General features: G+C 48.1%; 1 protein-coding gene across 8 annotated transcripts; it reads right to left on the bottom strand.

Moving 5' to 3' along the window:
- Positions 1–23,338, bottom strand: BCL6 (BCL6 transcription repressor). Of its 8 annotated transcripts, none has more exons than XM_059687344.1 (10): positions 23,224–23,338; positions 12,541–12,579; positions 11,550–11,721; positions 9,823–10,044; positions 7,388–8,359; positions 6,923–7,113; positions 5,351–5,518; positions 4,126–4,256; positions 3,882–4,019; positions 1–1,216 (listed from the first exon to the last, which is right to left on the bottom strand). In XM_059687344.1, exons 3-10 carry the CDS (start codon positions 11,708–11,710, stop codon positions 1,073–1,075), a joined length of 2,127 nt encoding a protein of 708 aa, XP_059543327.1. In that variant the 5' UTR covers positions 11,711–11,721; positions 12,541–12,579; positions 23,224–23,338; the 3' UTR covers positions 1–1,072. The 8 variants fall into 8 exon arrangements, with proteins under 8 accessions (XP_059543327.1, XP_059543330.1, XP_059543329.1 ...); XM_059687347.1 differs by lacking the exon at positions 23,224–23,338 and adding an exon at positions 21,495–22,121; XM_059687346.1 differs by lacking the exon at positions 23,224–23,338 and adding an exon at positions 15,420–16,754.
- Between the last annotated feature and the right edge of the window lie 23 nt (positions 23,339–23,361).

Here is a 23,361-nt window from a genome sequence, read left to right on the forward strand (position 1 = left end):
TCAACTTTTCAACATTTTATTCTTGTATTTGTACAGCTATATGTTACATCGCGGTAATGCAGTTTAGACACAGCCAAACCCTGTCTCCGGAGCAGTTCTAACACAAGCACGACGCAGAATGTGATGGATGAGACAAACATTCCCAAAGAGGCTGTTAGTGACAACTTCCAGTCCCTGTGTCTGCCTACACTTCAGAAAGGGATGGAGCGCTCGCCCATCCATCGTTGAAAACTTCCATGAAAAAGGCACCGTAGGACACGTTGTATAGGTATATACAAACCGGAAACTAGAACAAAACTACACATTTTTCCTTCCGCAGCTTTTTTTGTTCTTTTTGTTTTTTTAATACACACTTGTAAATTGTAAACCTTCACTTGCAAAAAAATACAAATACACTGAGGCATTTTAGACAAAATATTTTCTTACTTAAACAGATGCAATACTTAAAATATTCTCTTAAGTGCTCTTTCTCAATAAAGATTCTCAGATCCGTGTCTGCCTGCAGATACAAAATCGAGCCTTTAACACAATGTCATATTTTTAATATATCTTTTTTAGGTTTATATATATATATATTTATTTTATATATATATTTATATATTTACAACTCTGCCATATATTCCTTCACCTTTGGTTAAAAAAATTAAAGCCCTCTGTTTGATAACATACCGAAGTCTCTTCTTTTAAAAGAAAGCACATTTACATACAAAAGAAACATCTGTTCCCACAAAACATATACATTCCTCATTTTGCAGACTAAGTCAAGTCAGAGCTTTTGCATACTCTCCCACTTTGATGTACAAAATGATTCTGCTTTTTGCTGACATGGTTCGCCTTGCACATAGGAGAAGAAGCAATATTATTTTCTTAATGTTGGATGGCAGTGGGGGAAGGGGAGCTGCCTTGGCTCCCGGTCCCCACGCCCCTCCCCCCACCCCCCATACCCAGCTATGATTTGCACTAGTTGATGAAAGAGGCACTACATCATGGGATGAATGCTGTAAAGTGTTACAGTATCCTTTGGGTAGATTCTGAGAAGGGGCTCGAGTGGAAAGCGTCAACACTCCATGCTTCAGCAGGCCTTGGGCAGCTCCGGGGGCAGGTCGGTGGCGGACACGCGGTATTGCACCTTGGTGTTGGTGATGGCGCCATGCTTCTGGCGCAAGTGAAGACGCAGCTGGCTTTTGTGACGGAAATGCAGGTTACACTTCTCGCACTGAAGGAAAACCAGAGGTAAACTGTTAGCTGTCATCGGCCCAGGAAACATGTCATTGTTCAAAGACCCAGAGAAGGAGCTTCGCCCTGTCTCTCCCTGTGAGCCATCCAGCAGCTGTTTCCTCTTAGGGGCCAGGTTGCGAGCCCACCTGAATCTGGGATCCTGCTAAGGGACCAGTACTGCTTTGTGCAAATGCCCCTTCCCTGCTTTCCAAAACGTTGCCCAGACTTCTCTCCTGCTTAAGCTGTATTTCCCTGACTTAACTCCACAAGTTCAAGTCTTATCCAAAAAATGCAGCTCAGGTGAAAACTCCCCTAATTATTAAGGAGTCTCTGAATCTCTCTAGAATGAAAAGAATCCCTCTTCCCATTGAACCTCTGTAAGATTTCTAGCCTTGTCTTATTAGGTGGGGAATGCTTCGAGGGCAGTGACCACTCCTTACTAAACTTCATAAACGTCTTAGTATCTAGCAGAATATACTTCTTAGGCAATTATACATTAAATCTGAACACATTTGGACAAATGGACTGACTCATGAAAATTGATGAGTCCAAGGATATGCCTTAAAAATGCAGTTAGACTCCTTCTTAGTGTGTACACTTTAGGTACGCTAAGAAGGCATCACCAGGTAGAGCTGTTTCTTGCTTTGATTCAATGAATGGATGCTAATGGTTTTAGTGGAAGAGTTACTTAAAAGTAAAATGAATGACTCTATGGGGTAACCTGCACATAATCCTTGAAGAGAAAAAGGCAATTTAGGTAAAAAGAAAATCCAAATAAAATATGGACTTTAGTTTGCAATAACATATCAGTATGGGTTCATTAGTTGTGACAAAGGTATCATACTGACGTAACTCATAAGACATTAACAACAGGGGAAACTGGGTGCACATAGGAGCTCTCTGCACCTCCTTTGCAACTTTTCTATAAATGTAAAACCATTCTAAATAAAAGTGTAATAAAATGTGTTCATATAGAGAATATGTTTTAAAGTAAAAATGGAAATACATTTACAGAAATAAACAAATCAAATGGGCAGGACAATGAGTAGAAAGAGCCCTGGTCTCGGGAGAAATGGGGCCCATCCATGCCACTCTCCGCTGTGTGCCCTGCGTGCATCATTTCTCTCTCTGGGCCTTGGCTGTCCCTCTGTATGGACTGAATCAATACACTCTGCAGGTCACTCCTAACTCAGACATCCTGTGCATCTAAACTTCTAGAGGATAATTATAATAGCAAAGATTTATTTTCCTCTTACTACATGTCAACTGCTCTGCACATTTTAGCGAATTCATTTACTTAATACAACAACTCTACGTGGTAGGTCCTCTTATGGGCTCAATTTGTAGGTGATAAAATTAAGGTACTAAGAGGATAACTAATACACCCAAGAATAAATAGCAAGTAAAAAGATATTCACTCAAGGATTAATAAACAAGACAATGAAATTAACCCCATTTTGCTGCTAACATTTGTGATATGGGTTAACCATTCTTCAGTTCTTGTGCTCATCACTAAGTAGAGTGATGCCATATTCTCTTTTCAGATTAGATGGAAACTAGAAAGACAAAAGAGGCTGCGGTCTCAGTACTGCCCTTCGGGGCCGAAGAACCTCAGTGACTGAAAGGGAACAATTTGAAAACTGCTCTTCTACAGCATCCTCATCATTTCACAGAAAAAGAAAACTGTCGCCCACGGAGAGGGGAAGGGCTTGCCCAAGGCCATAAAAAGAACCAAGATATCTCAGCTGCCTGTCCAGTATCTTCCCCTCTTTAGCAGAGATCTGCAAACTATTTTTCTATGGAGCCAGACAGTAAATATTTTAGGTTTCGTGGGATATTTTACATTCTCTGACACAACCGCTCAGTTCTGCTGCTGTGTTGTTAAAAGTAGCCACAGACAATCCATAAATAAGTAAGCAAGGCTGTGTTCCAATAAAACTTTGCTTAAGGACTGAAATTTAAATTTTATAAAATTTGCACGTATCACAAAATATTGTTTGTTTGTTTTTTACACACTTGAGTGTATAAAAACCACTCTTAGTTCATGGAATGTTTAAAAATTAGCCTATAAGCCATTAATTTGCAGAGTCCCTGCCCTGGAACACCATGATTCTGAGGGGCCAATCATGGCTGCTGACTGTTGGCCACCTGTTTTTTTCTTTCTTGAAATGTCCTTTTCTCTGTTTTATTTTATGTCACCACATTCTTCTACTCCTAATGCTATTGTTGGCTGCTCCTTTTCAAACTCCTGAGCTCATCTTCAGTAGACATCAAGCCCAGCACTGAGGCATGCTGTAAGCACTCAATAAGCATCTTGGAATGAATGAATGAATGAGTGGCTCCACCATTTATGGATTCATAGTCCAGACCTCTTTCCTAAGGCCCAGATCACTAAACCCATTACCCCCCTTTATGAGACTGACGCGCTGCCTGCTGCGCTTAAGAGGGCACCACATTACCCCCCTTTAAAGATGAGCAAACTGAGACCCAGGCCAAGGTCAAGCAGGGTGTCTTTGAAAATCAGGCCCAAATCCATGTCTATGATCCCAAGTCCAGTGACCATCCCACTGTGCACTTGAGACAGGAGCAAACAGTTCTGCTGCCCTGCCCCTCCATGTCCCTGTCCCTCCCAGGTCAACCAGTAGCCACAAAGGCTCCCTTACATGGTAAGGTTTCTCTCCCGTGTGGATTCGCAGGTGGCTCTTTAGAGTCTGAAGATGCCGGAAACGGGTGCCACAGATTTCACACGGATAGGGCTTCTCGCCAGTATGGATAAGCACGTGGGCGCGGAGGTGGGCCACCTGGGCAGAAGAGCAAAGTGTGAGAGGCTCTGTCGGGGTGAGCTGCACGCCCCTGGGCAGCCGCATGCACAGGCCGAGGGGTCCTTTCCCCAGGCCCCCAGCTCACCTGTACAAATCTGGCTCCGCAGGTTTCACATTTGTAGGGCTTCTCTCCAGAGTGGATTCGAGTGTGGGTTTTCAGGTTCGCCGGTCGGTTGAACTGGGCCCCACAGATGTTACAGCGATAGGGTTTCTCACCTATTACCGAGGGAAAAGGAAAAAGGATAGCTATGTTCAATGGAGTTCACCATAGTCTCTAGCTCCTGGATTTCAAAGCAAGCTGCCTTTCCCAGGACTGTTTTGACTTACTGTCCCTTGGAAGGTGTCAAAGAGGGGATCCAGGGGCCTGCCTCCCCTCTGCACATACACACAACAGCACCCCTTGATCACAGTTAGAAGCATGGAGGGGTAGAAACAATGCTGGGTGTGGAAAAGGGAGAGAGTGAGGTTCCAGGAAGCCTTGCAACCAGCTTTGTCATCAGGATCATCTCATAGTGGGACTCGGAAAAGTCACTCTCCTTCTCTGGGCCTCAGTTTCCCTCTCTGGAACCTGAGGGGCGAACGTTGATGGCTTGGAAAGGCTCTTCTAGCTCTTCGCTTGGATAAGACTGACTCACTAGTCAACCCACTCCACAGGGAGATACCATCAGGCTGCTCTAGTTTCTTTCAGAACAAACATGCTTTTCCGCTTGTGGCAACTACAGCTGGATTCCATTGGCAAAGGAGGTGGGGCCTGAGTTGGATTAGGTGTTCAGACAGAGGAAACCAATAGAGGGCTGTGCCTTTCCTTCATGGAAAGTTTCTGGGATAAAGGAGCCATTTAAAATACCAAGAGAGAGTCCATTTTGGACAACAATCCGGTTATTAGAAGCTACCCGGTAAAGGAATGTGAGTTGATAAGGAATAGGCCCTTAGAGGAAATCAAGAGGCTTGTGTGTGTGTGTGTGTGTGTGTGTGTGTGTGTGTGTTTTCTTGGCTTTGCAAAAACCAAATCTACTTTGTGTCTCTCAGCCTTAGTTTCTCCTCCTCAACAGTGGGACCAACACTTCGGACTCTAGCAAAAGAAGAGAAGCAGAACAGAGCAGCTCAGAGAAAAGACGAAGGGTACATGGAGTAGACGAGCCACTAAGCAAAGATGTGACAGGGCTAGAGCCCGCATTCAGGCCAGGACAGGGCCTGTTCTCTGCCTCACTCCACTGGTACCAAGCCCCAGACTACTTTCTCTGGAACCCTCTCCCTTTCCTGACCCCAGGAAAATCAGCAAGCTCAGGTGGGGTGGGGCGGGGCCATACCCGTATGGACGGTCTTGTGGCTGGCGAGGTTGCCCTTGTAGCGGAAGGAGGCCTGGCAGCGGTCACACTTGTAGGGTTTGTCACTGTGGGTCTGCAGCGTGTGCCTCTTGAGCGAGGCTTCCTCAGAGAAGCGGCAGTCACACTCATTGCAGAAGAAGGCCCCATTCTCTGTCAAAGGGTTGGAGGGGACACGAACATCAGCGGGAGCAAGAGAGACGGGGCTCCAAGGCCCCTCACCTCCATAGCCACCCCAGTGCCCCTGCCCACCCAACATACATGGGAGCCCAGAGCAAAGGGCCTGTGGAGATTTTCTTTTTCTTAGCATTTAGAAGGAGAAAGGAAGCATTTGAATACTAAGGTATAGAAGGAAGCTCGAACCAGCAGGTACCCATATGGCCCACAGCAGCTTGAGGAAGGCACCGCAGGGCTCTCCCTTTTCTGGAGAGTGCTGGGGACTGGCTGCTTTTATCAGTTCATAGTTTTATTTGTATTCATTCACAGACGCCCTTGGCAAGGCCCTTCAGGTCCCTGAGCCTCTGTCTGTGTCTCTATCTCCAAAATCAGGATAATAAACCCCTGTCCTACCTGCTTCATAGGAGCACCTGACATAACAAAAGCAGCATAGGAATGTAAGATTAAATCAAATGCAATGATACTTTGAAGTCAGTGGGAAGATGAATGACAAACATGGTCACCCTTGCACCAATCTGCATTTCATGTCTCCCAAAGGTCTGTGAGCCTGGGAGACTACAGATGATCATGGGGGCAGAAATAGAGGCCCAGAGAGAAGGAGCTCGAATGCAGAACAAAGGCAAATGGCCAGAGGGACAGACAGGGACATTACAGCTGGGAGTTACAGCCCCTGCTCTCTTAACTATAGGTCCACAACCCTGTGCCAAATCTCTCAGTGTAAATAATTTATTTTTCCTTTGGTTATAACAACTTGAAAATGACACCTCATGGTGGGTCAGCCCTGATTCGATATTTCTGCGCTATATTATGGGAGCCAGAGCTGCAGGAAGACAGACTTTTTCATCTGGTAAAAACTGGGGATGTCAAACACAGACTATTCAGAAACTTTAATTTAATAATTCTGTTCAACTAATCTAGTTCAGCTAACATTTACTGAGTACCCACTCTGTTCTAGAGACTCCCTAGGACCTATGGGAGATGCAGGAGTGAATCAGTTCAGATGCTTCCCCTCCGGAACGGACAACCCAGCAGGTGCACTAACATGCCCATAGACCCTGCACCTGCAGTTTAGGCCCAGAGGGGTTGAGGAAGTGCTGGGAGTTACCGCCCCACAAGCTTCTTTTTCTGGAATGAAGCTACAAAGTCTGTTTGGTCATTCTCTGTTACCCAGGATTAACTCTAACGCCCCATCTCCTGCTTTGGTCAGCCTAGTTCCCTACAAGGTCAAGAGAGGAGCGATCAGCTGGTGCCAATGGTCTTCATCAGGAATTTCTCCCAACCGATGACAACAGCATAAATACAATGGAAGACAAACCCCCCACAAAGCAGAGGCAGGGGCGGGCCTCTCCCTGGTCGGAGAGGTCGGAGGGTGGGACTCACCACAGCTGGAATCCGAGTACTCAGAGTGGGTCTCTCCCATCTCCTCGGGGAACGTGGGGCCGGTGGTGTGGAGGCACATCTCCGTGTGCTGTGGGGACTGAGAGCCGCAGGACGTGCACTTCGGGGGGTGCAGGTAGAGGGGTGAGTGGCTCTCACTGCTGCTGCTGCTGCGGGGGGAGCCTGTGAGAGACCTGCGGGAGGAAGAACAGAGTTTCAGCTCCTGAAGCAGAGGCGAGCCCTCCACCGGTCCCCACTCCCGGACCTAGTTTCTTTCCCACAGTACAGAGGCGGGAATTCCCTGGCTGGCTATGGAAAAATCTTCATCCTTACTTAGGTGAATTCAATCATTAGGCACTTATCCCACTCCTCTGATATGCTGGGATAGCCCCTGCATCCCTCAGAAGTGACCCCCGGAACCCTGCCAGGTAACCTCTGAGCCCAGGCCTGGACTGCCTCTTCAATCACCTGTTGACAATGTTATTGAGCCGGCTGGCCTGAGGGATGGTGGAGTCCTCCCCATTGGCGCTGAGCTTAGCTGGGGACTGGAGGTCAAGGTTCTCTGGCTCCATGGGCGGCTGGCAGGCTGGTGGGGCAGGGTAGGCTCGAGGGGAAAGGCGGCCCAGCTCGGCCTGCTCGGGCTCCTCCGGTTTGGCGTTCTGGTTGAGGCTGTTGAGCACAATAAACTTGTATTTCTTCCAGTTGCAGGCTTTGGGGTCCGTGGGGCTCTTGGCTGGAGGGGAGCCAGAGGTCTGAAGGATGCAGGCATTCTTGCTGCTGCAGGACTCTGTGGGCGAGTTGGGCTGGCAGTCGGACTTCTGGGGACTCTGGGGACTAACCAGACCCTTCCGGTTTAGGGGTGCATTGGGGGGCTCGAAGTGCAGGGCAATTTCATCCTCTGAAGAGGGTCTCTCTTCCTCCTTGCCGGCCTTGTCACAGGGGAAGTATGGAACATTCCGGGCCGAGGGGGCAGCTGGCTTGGGGCCCTCGGCCACACTGTAGTGCATGTCACTCCGTGCCTCCTCTGGGGCCGTCTCCTTGGGTGAGTAGATGTTGCTGTGGCACACACTGTGGGGTATCTCCATGGCCAGCCGGCTGTACTCCCCAGGGACTGGCCTGGCACTATCGCAGGGGAGGGCCCGCTCCTTGGGGAAGGGGTTGGCGACAGGCATCCGGGCATCCCGCAGCTCCTCATCGGAGAAGAGGAAGCTGCTGACAGGGAGGTGGCTGTACACGGGATAAGAGGCTGGCGGTGTGGACAGGCCACTGTACAGGCTGGGGGCAAAGGCTCTGCTCTCACACCCCGGGGGGTTCCTCAGCGGCAGGTTGTTCTCCACCACCTCGCGGCCCCGATAGGCCATGATGTCTTGGGGCATCAGCATCCGGCTGTTCAGATACTCTTCACGGGGAGGCTTGATGGCAGGAACCATCTCTGCTTCACTGCAGGAGAAAACAAGAGAAGACACCGGCCTCCAAATCAGAACCACTACACAGACGACCTTCCAAGTGCCACTGTCTATGCAACCACAGTTGTGCTCGGGCCAGCGAGACATAGGAAATATGGCTTTGGAGTAGGGAAACACTTGCAATTACAAGGCACGAATGCTTGAAATCTAGCAATCTAGCCCACAGTTGGGTAAATAGGCCCAGTGAAGAGAGTTACCCACACAATCTGAGCCTGTTTAAGTCACATACATAAGTAGGAATGTGACTCTGTAATTCTTTGGATTACTATGGAATGTAAAGCTTTCAGAGTCCTTATCTCAGTTCACCCAGGCAAAGTCCTGCAAGGAAGGGAAGGCAGGTATTACTGTCTCCATTTTATACGTATGGGAACTAAGGCTCAGGGAGGGAAGAATTCATACAGTCCTGGTGCCACATGTGCAGAGGGCCATAGGCAAACTGATGCCCTGGGGAGAAAAGGACTCAAGTCATAGGTAAGTTGACTTTGGAAAATAGGCAGCCTTGCTTGTGCAGGAAGCCCTGACTCTGAAACAGCCAGACCTGGCTTCCAGGTCCCAGCTGAGCCACTTAGCAGCTGTGTGACCTGGAGCAAGTTACTTAACCGCTCCAAGCATAGGGCCTGACCTAGAGAAAGCACTCAGAAATGATGGCTCTGATGATCTTGCCACCATTGTCACCCACAGAAGACAAAGAGTTCTAGCTGCATATACTGGAAGGGACACTATGTGGGCGAAAAATAGGCCAAATCAAACATGATCACAGTTAACAGGGCTAGAACCAATGAGTGAATATTAGGGGAGCCATTTCAACTCGCCATAAAGAGGAGCTTTCTGACTGTCCAAGGTAGACTGCATAGCTCTGGGAACGTTGCGTTCCCAGCTCCTGGTGGGGTTCAAACAGAGGCTAGAAACCCTTCTGTTTGACAAGGGTTACAATCACCCCAGAGCAGTGAATCAAATGGTTCTAAACAAAGCTCCTCCCTTTTTTGGCTCTCAGATTCCTCACCTTTACATAATGGTATGTCTTCCCAGCCCTTGGATAGGGAGTAGCTAAAATAGAAGAAAAATCTAAAGGATAAGCAAAGGCTTTGGAACAGAGAGGAAGAGCAGAAGAAAGAGGTGAGTGATAATCATAAAAATATCCACAGAGGAGCTGGCATCCAAGCATGGCTTTACAGGGTAGGTGGGAGGAAAGGGCGTGTCAAGTGAATGGGAGAGAGCCGGAAGTGAGGATGCACGAGGTGTATCTGGATAGCAGTAAGGAGTCAGGTTGGCTGGAGCACAGGATTTCATAAGGGCAGAAGTGTGCAAAAATAGTGGAAATGTAGGTTGTGGCACATTACAGAGGATTTTTTTTTTTCTGTATGCATGCAATGTCCAGGGTTTCTCATCCCTTCTGATCCCTCTCATCTCCCAGCCTTCCACCTGGTGGCAGCTCACCTGGCCTTGATAAACTTCCGGCAAGTGTCCACGACATGCTCCATCTGCAAGTACATAGCTGTGGCCATCACGGCCATAATGTTGCCCTCCCTCAGGTTGAGCCGAGATGTGTACATGAAGTCCAGGAGGATGCAGAACCCCTCGGGGTTGATCTCAGGATCCAGATTGATCACACTCAGGTTGCATTTCAACTGGTCTGTGAAGATGCTGTAGAACAGGCCACTGTAAAACAAACACATGTCTCATTATAGCAGGCGTACTGACTCTCATCAATTACAGTCAGCATCACGTGCAGCCCCTCTCCCCAGGCCCTACCTCCAAAAGTTCCACAGCAATTAATAATAGTGCCATTTACGGAGTGCTTATCAAATGCCAGTGAGTCATTAAGCACTTTTTATATTTATTCTTCACAACCTTGCCAGGTAGATACTATCATTCTCCCTCTTTTCAAATGAGGAAATGAAGATCAAAGATGTTAAGTGATTCTCTCAAAGTCCCAGAACTTGTTTTCCTTTTAGTGTTATAACTGCACAGATGACCAGAGTTAAACTTAACACTCATTTGCAGTAACTATTTTTTATTATTTTATATCTTGGAGATAAGCCTTTTCCTTGTTCCATCTCTTTTTCTTATTTTACAACTCTTATTGTATTTTTAAAAAACTAAGTTGAATAATGATGATAAATCAATAAAATGATGCCTACATCTACATTCTACTGATTTTTTCTAAAATCCCATAGACTATCACAAGTTCAGTATTCCTAGAAGGTCCAAGTCAAGCCTCCAGTTACCATGCTGTCTGGCTGAGGAAAGAGCACTCAGAAGCCAAAATTTAGGGCTGCCACCTCAGTGTACTCTTCCTGTGTTGCAGAAGTGAGCCCCACTTCCACCAGTAAGAAGGAATGCAACCTTGGGTAAGATACTTCTCTATACCTTAGTTTCCTTACCTGAAAAGCAAAAACAATAGTATCTCCCTTATAGGGTTGAGGCAAGAATGAACATGTAAAGCAGTGGTTCTCAACCTTAGCTGCACATTAGAATCACCTGGGAATCTTTTTAAAATCCTGATTTCTGGGCCTCATCCGTAACAAAGAAACAGAATTTCCTGAGGATGAGGCCCAGAAATCAGGATTTTAAAAAGATTCCCAGGTGATTCTAATGTGCAGCCAAGGTTGAGAACCGCTGATCTACATAATGGAAGCAATCATGCCATCCATGACACAGGCCACTACAAAGATCCAGGGAGATGATGTAATATAAAATTGCTGTGAACACTTGAAATCCTTGACAAATATGAAAAAATAGCTGGCTCACTTTCACTAACTTACCCATGGAAATACAGCCACGGTATAAAAGAAATACAATTATGGAATAAAAGAGCAAAATATTTCAAATTAGCTTGCTTAACATATTTTAAAAATCTCTTTCACTTTTCATTTTTTTTCACATGTGAACTGAAGTTATTCTCCATGTTTGCTCCAAACACATCCTTTCTTGAGACAGTATGTGATTTCTTCTCCCTCTATTCCCACAGAATAGAAACGCTTTCTTCTCGAAAGGTGTGGGCATTCATTCCCTTTCTGGGAGGCTACCCAGTCAGGCTGGACATCTGGACACAAATCAGATGTGATCCCAAACATAGCAAGAGGCCCACATGTTCCACCTCGTTCGCTGCCAGCACCATCACTCCCCTTATATTCATCTAAATTTCCTTTCCAGACCCTCACCTGCAGGCCATGAGGACTGTCTTATGGGCTCTAAACTGCTCGCGGCTCACCACTATGACAACATCAGTCAAGATGTCCCGGCTCCGGAGGCGATTAAGGTTGAGAAGAACGTCACTGGCATGGCGGGTGAACTGGATACAGCTATCAGCCGGCGAGGCCATTTTGTCTTCACCTGCAAAAAGGGGTCAAAATCCTATTAGTTAACCAGAACCTGTTTCTTGCTTACCAGGGGCATGAGAGCAGGTAGTTCAGCCTGCTAGCATGGAATGCAAACTGAGGCCCCTTGTGTTTGGTCTTTAAATAATTCATGGCCCATCTCTGGATATTACTGTTCACACCTGTAAAATGGGGAGAATAATTTTTATCCAACAAATCGGAATAGAAAGCCTTTACAGAAAAGGGGAAGGGAATGAATATTGTTGAGTGTTTTTCCCACATATCAAATACTCTACCAGCACTGAGAAGCAGTGAGTGTGCGCCAGGGGAGAGAACCAGGCTTTGAAGGTTAGCATACTAGCTTGACCTTTTTTGAGCTGTGTGACTTGGAGCTGGTTGCTCAATGTTTCTGGGCTTTGGTTTCCCAAAATGAGAGTAGTAATACCTATGTAGTTGCAAAATTAGAGATATGTGCCTGATCCATAGTCTAGGTTCTGAAAAATTGTAGCTATTCTCATCAGTATCTCATTTCTCCTCTATCAGGCTTTAGAATTATCTCAATGTTCTGATGAGCACCTAGCACATTGTTAGTGCATAGTAGGTGGCTACATTAATTTGAACTAAAATAATTTGGGGAATGAATGATCACACAACAGTGTTAAGATAGTCTAACGCAGGGGTACAGGATGAGGGCTGGGAGTGATAGAGAAGGAATCAGCAATCCTTCACCTCATCTAATGAAAACTGGCAAAGTTCACAGGAACATATGCATTGGCAAATTCAAAAGAAACAGTTTCCCCACAAAATCTTAAGGCATATAGTTCAATTTACTTACCCAATGCCTTGATTCACAGTCCAAAATTTTGCTTAAAACCTGCAGGGAAGAGAAAAAACAAACAAACAGAAATTGATTTAATGAATGTAAGATTGTCCACTATGGTCTTATTTTAGAACACACGTGTTTAGTTTTACTTTGATAGCTGCAGCCTGCCAGCTGGTGCGGTTTTACTATAAGCTAGGAAGCATTTTTCCAGCTCTGCTCTTATGAAAACAACAGGCACCCGAAGCCCTGCGATAATGTTTATACCCGGAGTACTGGGGATACAGTACATACATATACATATACACATATGTTTCCTTTCTCAATGGAAACAATGTTCACTACCCCAAAGCCAGTGCATTTATGGGAAAGAAAACATTTAAAGAAAGAAAAAAATCAGTATTAATAAGGATGATCATTCAGGGGCCTAAAAACTTTGGATGCTTTTTGAAACCTGCTAAAACATTATTTTTTCAAGTCTTAGAATGATTCCACAAGGCCAACAAGGTCAATATCTTTACCCTAATTTCACTAGTGACAAAACTGAGACTCAGGTTCAAGTGGCTTTCCCAGGACAAAACAGCCAGGTAGTACTTCCTGACTGTCTGAAGGTACTGAAGTACTGAATACAGAATCTGCAGAATACAACCTGCAATGGCCTAGCTATGCTTTTCTTAAGGATTTTTGCCTTCTGTTTAAAAGTTTCCTCTCCCTTCCCTCCTGGGTCTAAGACAAGATATACTACCACAATCTTGCAAGTTTGTGCTTCCCCCTGCTGGTGAAAAGATTTAATTGTCGGATTTAGCTGAGAACTGGCCAGGGAGCATTAATGAAATATGTACCTTCTCCAAATTGGTTTCTTTAAAACAAAATAATTTAAAAGCACAGGTGGAAGACTTTCGTTTATGACAGTATATGGGCTGCAGAGCAACAACAACAACAAAAAAAACTATCTTAGCCCTCTTCCCCACCCCCTTTTAAAAAAAAGCCTAGGCCTTAGTTATTTTCCAGGTAAAGGGGCCTGAGGCCAGGGAGGTCTTGTTAGACCACATAGATGGTGAATAGCCCGGCCCTAGGTCTTCTGGCTCAAATTCCTGATCCTTTCCAAATCAGCCTACGTGCTGTAGAACATGCAAGACAGCACCCTGACGTGGGTGAATCTCATTTTTAAGTTCCTTCCCCCCACACAAACACTTTGCCCCCATTCCAGGCTGCTGAGTCTTACCAAATGAGCACTAAAATGAGAGGTTTCCTTGAGTCTGTAACCAAAAACTCTGACAATTCTCTGTGGTCCCAAGTGCCAGTCACTCAATCTCATCGGCTTCAAGGTTAGGTGTGTATGTGAGTGAGTGGGGTTAGGGGGAAGAAAATGGGGGAAGGGAGAGGACAGAAAAAGACAAAAGAACCTATTTCCTCCTCTCCCCATTCTAACTCAAAATGGGCAAAGAGAGATACACTAAATTGATCCTAACAATAGTTTGATGATTGGTCTCCTTTGAAAAAGAACGTTGAAGGCACATGTGAGGTTTATTTATAAACCCGCTCCTCTTCCCTCACAGAAGAGATCCTTAAACACTTCTGTAATACCTAAGGCTGTCCTCCAGCCAGCTGCAACCACCAGCTATCCTGTGGATTTCCAGTCACACACCTTTGGACCACAGGAAGCCCAGATTTGCCATTTCACCTTGACACTTGTCAATGATTCACTCCAGATTCGGATTGAAACAAACAAAACAATTCCCCTGGGTCTACTATCAGCCATGCTCCGGGCTGGGCCCTTTTCACCCTAAACCTCTGCCTGGGTTGTCCCAAAATAAATTCACACACACTGAGGTCCATGTCCTTATTAAGTCCACTCCTTCCTATATAGCTCTGTCTCAGGAGGTTCCACAATTAGTGAATATGTGGGTTATGGTGGGTGTGGGTGATGAGCTTCCCTCTAGATGCTGCATGTGTGGAGGGACCACTAGCATTTGGTTTGTTTTTTACAGACCACTCAGCTCCTTCCAGTCCATTATTGTATCTGATCCTCATAACAGCCCTGATTTAGTGGGGGAGGACACTGAGGCTCCAGGGGGATAAGCCTTGCCCAACATCTCAAAACTAATCACCAGCAAGCCCTGGGCAAACCTGTCTGCTAGCTTCAGAAACGCACCAGACACACACAAGATTCATTCCACAAAAACAACCAAGAGATCAGAGCTGTCCAGGAGAAAGTGACAACTGCAAGGGCCCAGACCTGGACTCCTCTGAATCCAGCCCACCCCGCCCCAGCCACAGTAACTACCAAGTGAGAGTTAAAAAACCACGAAATGAGAGTTAAAGATTGTCTTCTCCTCCCCCCGCCCCCACCCCCACCCGGCAAACACACACACACACACACACACACACACACACACACACACACACTTTCCTTTGTGCTTTAAACTTAGGCACCCTCAGGAGAAAAGGCAGGTCCTTTAAAGGATTTGGAGAAGAAAAAAGAGGGTCCTCCCCCTAAAAGAAAGAAAAGACAGAGAGAGAGAGAGAGAGAGAGAGAGAGAGAGAGAGAGAGAGAGAGAGCAGAAATGACAGACCAAACAGGAGATGAGAGGCAGGCTATGTTCTGGCGACAGGGAGCCAATACAAAGACCCATCCTTTTCCTCCTCCCTACACTCGGTGGGCACTGGGCAGCCCCATTCTCTCGCTCACACACCCAAGCCCACCCCGTAGCCCACCCCTTCTATACGGTACCTGGCTGCCAGGGGCTGCCCACCCGGGGGCATTGTGCCACCACCGCTGCCCATCTGTCTCCGCGTCCCCGTGGGCTCGGCGGAGGCCCCGCGGGACTACCGTGGCAGCCCTGAATTTGGTTGTACTCAGATAAAACTTTTCGTGCACCTCGGGAACTAACATTGTGTGTGCCTCTTTCTTTTCCTGTTACACCCGTCAAGGCAGGGGGCAGTGAGGGGAATGGCTCAGCCCTCTCATTCCCGGAACGTCGTCGATCTCCGCTCAGCGGAGTTCACGGAACACTCTCTGCCTATCGCCGGCTCCAACGAGAAGTAACTTTCCAGGAAGCCGCTGGCCCCCAACGGCCGCCGGGATCGCCGCCTGCGCCGCGCGGGCTGCCGGGGATTCACCGGGAAGGGAGCGGGGTGGGGGCGCCCCGGAGGCGGGCGGGGAGTACGGACACTTTCCCCTAAATCCGCCGGCCACGCGCATCCAGGCACTCAGCTCGAGTCCTACCCTTCCCCGCAACAGTTTTATAAACGGGGATGGTCAGGCGAGTTAGTAGCAGAGCCGGTCTAGACCTCAGGATTTCGGGTCCATTTCATGACTTCAGGTTGCCCAAGTCTGGCGTTTGTTTGCCTGGGGCGTCATTTTTTCTTTCTTTTCTCTTTTCGCTTGGCCCCGAAATCCTTTTAAAGAGGATAGTTAGGCGAGGCGTCAAGGCCTGAAGGTAGAGGGCTCAGGGTCTGTATGCAGCGTACCCCAGCCGAGTTGGAGAAAAACTAAACCGAAAGCCCCTTCCGCCTACGTTGGCAAGTAGGGGAACACAGCTCGGCTGGGTTTCCGCCCCAAGTCTTTAGAGTAAGAGCTGCCAGGCCGAATCTGGCCAGGTTTCGGTTTTTCCGAATTCTATTTCTCCGAAACCCCCTAGAAACAAGGTTAGGATCCAGGAGAGGCCCGGACACCGACCCCGCCGCGCGCGCGCTCTAAGGTTGCCGCGCCTTCCCGTAGCCTTCCTTGGAATTATATTTATCTCCTATTTATCTCAGCAGCGGGCTCCAAGAGGGACTTTGGGGGGGGGGGTGGGGGCTGGGGTACCGGGGATGCTAAAGACGCAGCCTTTCAAGCCACAGCTGGGTCCTAAAACTGGCGTTGGCGACACCCAGCGCCGCGCCACCCGTCAGCAAAGGAGGCGGCGTTAAGGTCCGTTGTTCAAGACTGGGCCTCTGCAGCCTCATACTTTGAGGCTTTCTCATTCCTTCGCCCGGTGGAGTACTGGTGGAAGCGAAGGCTGAAATTTAATATGGGATGGGGTGTGAATCCGGAAAAAGAGGTTAAAATTAAGTAAATGCACTTATTGGAAATTAGGAGTCCCGTAATCATGTTTCACCGCCACTGAACACTAGAGGGAGCCCTCCCACCAGGGCTCGATACCAACAATCCCTTGTCGCCCCGCCCCTTCTTCCTTCCCATTGACCTAGTTTCGACAGTCTCGGGAGCTGGAGAACTCGGTCCTCCCCCCCACCCCCACCCCCCCGCCCAATCCTGGCCGGCCGTTGGGTTATTGGTAATCTAATAACTCCAATAACTCGTTGAGAAATCCAAAGGAGCTTGTGGAAGTGTAAAGCACCGTTTAGGGGCAGTGACGAGGAGGAATTTTAATAAGGGTGCAGCTGAGCAGTGAAACCCGCATCGCGGTTCCTGCCGGCGGAGCGCTCCCTTTCTACGTAGCATCTCTATTAGGGAACAGCTCGGGTCCAGCCTCAGTGGTCCCGCAGTAGGGGATGGGGTTAAACTGTGGAGTTCTTTCTGTTCAGTGCGGGACTCTCTTCCAGCTTTTTCGCTGGGGGACGGGAGGGTGGGGAGTCGACAGTAGATGAAAGCCAATTTGATAATGTGGTGGCCTCGGCAGTCGTTTTGAGTGACCGAGGTGTTCAGGAACATTATGTCCTAACTTTCATTTCTATCACGTTTCTGACAAAAGCGCTCTTTTAAGCCTGCAAGCTTCTAGGAAATGCCATAAAACAGAGGGATGTGTTTTATCAGCAAGATCTGAAGAGGAGCTGCAGAAGGGACGCTCGCTCCCCAAGCTCCCAGCTTGCGACAGCCTTCCAGAAAGGTCCGGCAGACAATGCCAGCAAACCACGTCCCCGAGCAAAGATATCTCGGTCATCCTGGTTGGATCCGCTCGGCTTCTGCAAAAAGGCCTGCGGGGGAGGGAAGCGGCATGATCTCCCCAAGCAAACAATGCCTTTAAAAATCCGATCTGGACAGAAGTCAGCCAAGGTCTTTATTCACGTTAATGAAGATGGAAGGCACTAACTGTCCTTGGAAAGCGATGAGTCAAACTTGACCGCTCTTCAAACACGTCCCCAGATTCGTTTCCAACCCGAAGAGAGGCGCGTTTCTCTGACGCGGCCTCCGACAACTCCCCCAGTGAGAGAGGCTAAACTCGGTTCCGGGGACCTGGGCGGTGGAGACGACAGCGTCTCCTGAGGCTGTGCGTGCGGCCGTCGCTAGGGGCCGCCAGGACACCGACGCACGTTTGCCATCTTAAGTTTTTAACTCCCAGAAAGAAAAGTTTGTTATGAAGCGGTTGTGGCACAAATTCTATGAGGATTACACTCTGCCGGTCTATAGGACCCACCCACACAACTGATTTCTCTCCAAGCCACTTAGCAAAGTTTAGAAAGAAGAGGATAGAGAGGAATTTCAGGATCTAAATGTGAGCCTCAGGTGCTGCAAGATGCATCTCCGCATGTCCAGGGACTGGGCCTTAATCACTCCCTAACACAGGCCTCCCTCCCCCTCAAGGTATGAGACCCCCCCCCCCCACACACACACACACACACACACTCCACAGCACAACTGTAGGCGTTTCATGTTAGTTACTGAAAATCTTAGGCCATACTTTATAAACCAATTCCTCTAAGACAGCTGGAGAACCATTTCCAACTACAGTGACCTGAGAGGTTGGAATTAAGGCTCTCTGACTGCTGTTCCTTCTCTTGCATACCTCAAAGGAGCAGAGGTAAGCTTACCTTTGACTTTCAGTCACTAACCTGGAAATTCAGAAACTTAAAATCTGTCCTGGACTAAGTCAGTGTCTCACCATTACAGGTCCCCTCATCAGGCCTGTTTCCTCAACTGTAAAGAGTTGTATGTCCTAAGAGCCCCCATGGCATCCCTCCACTACTAACATCCCTCAACCCCCCTCAGTCCCAGCCCCTCACCCGGAGAGGTAACCCCGATCTGGAGGTAGTGTAATCAAAACGAGTTCTTTTGAGTTCTTTTACGGTTCTCTTCTTGGAGGCAGATGCCCATCACTAAGCAATCTTGGATCGGGTAAGCATCCCGAGGCTTTATAATTTTCATCCATCTTACCCAAACTTTGGATGTCAGGTGACATCCTCACTGGAGGCTGTCCTCCCTGCCAGACCTAGTACCAAGTTGGGAGACTTGGAGACCAGAAGTGGCCCGGTCCACCCACCGCCCAAAGCTGGAATCTCGGCAAGACCTATCACTAGGTGGCAGACTCGGTCCATCTGAAAATCACTGGCGGCCACAACCTTCCACACTGGACTACCCCCAACCTTCTCCCCCCCCCCCCCCCCACCCCCCTCACTTTTTGCCTGTTAGGGGGAGGGAGTTGCCATCATAGGCAAAGCTGGAAAACATTTAATTTACTAGATGTAATTCTTTTCTTCGCGATGCTCACGCCTCTCCCAACCACAACACATTATCTGGAACTGAGTCCCTGGAGTAGACTGTGATTTTTTTTCAGCCGGAAAGGCTGAATGTATTGAAAAGGGAAAGCAAGGGTGCACTTGTCTTCAAAAAGAAGAACAGAATGGCACTCCATGGCATTTAGCAGAGCTCCCTGTCAAACACTGGTCGACCAGCAAGGAAAGTTTATAATAAACCCCTGATCCCCACAAAGAAAGCGGTCCCTGGAGCTCAGCTGCAGGGTTCCACCCAGGCTTACAGCGCTCCAAAAATCCGGGAGAGTGGGAAAGAGGGGACGAATTTGGTCTTTTGCTGGGGCCACTGATCTGAGGCCGGGAGTCGAAGAGGATTGGGAGAAGCCTCTCCTGGCTTCAAGTGGGGCGAAGAGAAGCCCGCCCACAACAAAGCACCCTCGCTGGGATTGCTGCTGCAGCATTCCCACTTGTTGCGCAGTGCAGGGAACCAGCATGCGCCACACTAACTTCGACTCCGGTTGGGCTCCAAACCAAGCTACAGACCAGACCACCATCGCCCCCAACAATCCCCTAACCTCACTCCCGAATCTTTCCCCCCTCCCCCACGCATACACCACCATCACCGCCAGCAAAACTACAGGGCTTCCAGTCATTATGGATCTTAACACTGCTAATAAAGCATTCCTTCTTATCTCAATGTCAGACAGGCGACAGAATTCAGGTGCTCTGAGAAGTCAAGTCGAAAGGGAAGGGAAAGGGGGCTACCTCCTCCAGGAGAATTCCCTTGCTTAAAGCCAACTAGGCAACCTTCCTCTCTCTCTGGTTCTCTCTCTCTCTCTCTCTCTCTCTCTCTCTCTCTCTCGCTCTCTCTCTCTCTCTCTCTCTCTCTCTCTTATTGGAACTACTTTGCTGATTATACGACACCATCCTAGCTGAAAATCAACTTTTCCTCTTCCTATTTGAGAGATCAACTGCAAAGTCCCTTTTTAAAAAGTTAGTTTTATATCTGCTTGTTAAAGGCAAAAAAAATAAAAAATAAATTCCTCATAAGGTCATTTCACAATATTTTTCAAATTCTTTGACTTGTGCACACAGAGTCTCACCCACCGAGGGGTGGCGCTGCCACACCACCTCCTCTGAATCTTAAGTTTTTCATAACAAAGTGGCTTGTGAGTGTGGCTACCGGGCAGGAGAGAGAGGGAAGGAAGGATTTTGACATCTAGTCATGGCTAACATTTACTCAACCAATAACTGGAACTCTTCAGGGCTCAGGAAAGGACAGCTTAAGAATTTAGAGTCCCACCCCTGTCCACCAAGCCCAGAAAGAATTGGAAGGTCTTTTCAAGAAAGCATGGGATAAAAACCCTTCCAAACTGAGCACAGAGGAAAGGCCAATTGGAGAATTCCCCCTTCCTCTGGCTGCCTTCTCCTTCAGGTTGCCTAGTTTTCACAAACAGCTTCTGGCCTTATTGTCACAACCAACAGACCCTTAAAATCAGCCAATGCGCCTGAGCCTGCAGTATTAGAAAGTCTTCCAAATAGTATGATATTGGAAACTTCTATTTATAAATGGGGGGAGGGGAAATATTTCTCATCTACAAGTTTCTATTTTGGCCTGAAGACTCAACAGCAGTCATTTGAGCAAGGGAATGCCCATTTCCTGGTGCCCTCTTTTCATTTCTTCCTCCCCCAGAGACATATCTTTTCTCTCTCTCTTTTTTTTAAAGTATATATTTTAAAGCAAGAAAGTGATTTCACCTCATTCCTTTGAGCTCATGTTTGCTACCTCCAGGAATAGCGTGTGGACTAGGGCCAGATGAACTTCAACTTGGGCTGCAGATTTACGAGGTTCTGTTCCAATGCCAAAGGCTCTTGGTAGTAAATCGTGAGCAAAACAGATACCTGTCTCTCTGAAGGATCTTGCCCCCCTTATATTTTTTAAGTTATTTATTAAAACCACACACACACCTTGCAAAGAAAAAGGGAAACTGGCAGTCTCTGTAGAGGAAGCCGGTGGCATCGCTCAGAGCCACAAACTGTATTTCTAAACAGCCCTTTCCCTGGTTCCCTCTCTCCTGCCCCACTTTTTTCTTTCTGGACAGTAATAAAAAATGCCTCTACTGATATTCACTTTACTTATTTAAAAAAAAAAACATTACAAGATTTTTCTTCTGGAAACTATAAACTAACTAGAAAAAAAAACCCATAAAGGATTAAATTCTTTTGGGGTTTTGGGGGTGGGGTAGGTGGCTAGCTCTCTCAGGAGGGACACAGTAAACAGCTCTGGACTTTCAGCACACTGTTTAGGGTCATTTCCCCTGCTCAGCTGTCAGGACCCCTACCACCAAGTCTTAACTACTGGGAGAAGGGATACAACAGTAAAGGGGTCTTTTTCACTCTTTTAAAAATCTATTGTGTTGTGTTCTTTTTTTTTTTTTTTTTTTCATGGGGGAGCTTTAAAACTCATGATTGCAACACCAGTTCCATTTTTCGCCAGAGTTCCAATAATACAGCATCATACAGGCAACGCAATCCACAGCTCTCAAGAAATTTACCATGATCAGGTCACTACAGACGGCAGCGGGCTGGCCCCTCGCTCCAGCTGTCGCCGGGAGCAGCCGACTTCCGAGGCTCCAACTCCCAACCAGCTCCCGCCCCGGGCCGCCGCCGCCGCCGCCGCCGCCGCCTTCTCCCATTCCTACTCCCTCGAGAAGAGCCACAGGTTGCAAATCCAACCAACCGCACATTCCGATTTTGCAAAATCACTCACAAAGATCTCCCTTTCGCGCCCGCGCCCCCTCCTCCCGCGCCGGGTCGCCCGGCCAGGTCCACAAAGTGTTCTCTCCTCCCGGGTCTTGCACGTAGGAACGCGGGCTGGGGCTGTTTTGTTTTCCCCTCGCCCAGTGCAAGGACCTCGGTAACGTAAAGCCTAATGTTGGCCACTTTCCGGCCCGCCGTTGTCATTTTACAAAGATTGCACCATAGGAAAAATAAAATAAAATTTAGGAACCAGGGGGAACAGCCATTGGGAGCTAACACCAAGTCACGCAGTACCCAAAATACAAACACCGCGATCGCCAAGAAATCCCGCCACCTTCCTTCTCTGCTAGGCTGTCTGGTGAAGGTTCCCGGAGTCCCCACACACTGAACAGCACCGCAGGTGCAAACGCGCACCCCTTGACCACCTCCCACCCCCAAATCCCCGTCCCGCCATCAGCTTCTCTCCTTAGGATGGGAGAAGGAGCGCGCGGTGTTTCCGACTCCCTTGTCTGCAACCAAGAAAGAATAATTTCCAAAAGTATTCAACATCCCCGCCCCCAGGCAAGCTAAACCTCCCCCAAAACACAGGGAAAGGGGACACCAAAACACTCGCATCTCGTTAGGAAGATCACGGCTCTGAACGGAAAAAGTAGAAACTATACTTCATCCGAATTTTAAGGGAATAATAAAAAAAAAGCCACCGAGGAGTTCGATTGCATTTTTCCTTCAAAATCTCGGCTCGGAGGCAGTGAATCTAGAGGACGGAGGCCGGTGGAAGAGAGCCAGCGGGACGAGCGAGCGGGCGGTCTCCCTCCTCGCCTCCCGGAGTTACTAAGAAGGACGGGAAGGGGATGGCAGAAGAGGCCAGGGCAAGGTGGAGGGACGGAGGGAAGCCGAGGCAGGAGCGAGGTTAGCAAGGAAGGCAGTCTGCAAGCTAGAAAAGAGGGGGAAAACACAGCCGCACGAATCCAGCGAGATCACAAGCCGTACGCAAGCAGGCAGCAGAAAGAGCGAGAGCGAGGGCGAGAGCGCGAGCGCGCGTCCTCTCCGCGGTCTAGGGCCAGACAGCCCCCAGACTTGCCCCAAACACCCCCCAAACACTGTCTCGTCCTCTCTGCTCAGGCCGCCCCCTAACTGTCCTCCTTCCTCTCCTCCACCTCCTTTTAAAAAACCAAAACAACACAAGGGAGGGTGGCAAAAAGCCTCCCCAAACCGGCCGATTCACTCAGACAACAAGAATCAAATAACAAATACATAAAAATCTATATCCTAGAGTGGGAGAGACATGGGACTAATCTTCGGCATTTATTTTAACACCTGACAGCTAGAATAAATAAATATATACATTTATATCAATAGATACACATAGGAAACTTGGAGCCAAAGCATTTGGCAAGAGCGGAAAAAAAAGAATTAAAAGGTAAAATAATGATCATGAGCAGCGGCGGCGGCAGCGGCACCAGCGGCAACAGCGGCGGCGGCGGCGGCAGCAGCAGCAGCGGCGGCAGCAACAGCAATAATCACCTGGTGTCCGGCCTTTCCTAGAAACTTCTTGCATCACCACTTCTAAGAACCCCAGTTCTAAGAATCAACAGAGCTCAATTCTCGGAATTTGAGCTTCGGACTTTACCACTGCTACATGGCAGGGGAGGACTCGATGTC

The sequence above is a fragment of the Myotis daubentonii genome, chromosome 3, assembly GCF_963259705.1.
Source record: "Myotis daubentonii chromosome 3, mMyoDau2.1, whole genome shotgun sequence".
NCBI lineage: Eukaryota > Metazoa > Chordata > Mammalia > Chiroptera > Vespertilionidae > Myotis > Myotis daubentonii.

Bases quoted from the DNA above. Each gene is read 5' to 3' on its own strand.
- BCL6 (XM_059687342.1), bottom strand. From the start codon at position 11,987: ATGTGGGAAAAACACTCAACAATATTCATTCCCTTCCCCTTTTCTGTA. The intron at 7,114-7,387 runs GTGATTGAAGAG...TTCCTCCCGCAG, and splicing joins CTCAATAACATTGTCAACAG to GTCTCTCACAGGCTCCCCCC. The intron at 5,519-6,922 runs GTGAGTCCCACC...ACCCTTTGACAG, and splicing joins GTACTCGGATTCCAGCTGTG to AGAATGGGGCCTTCTTCTGC.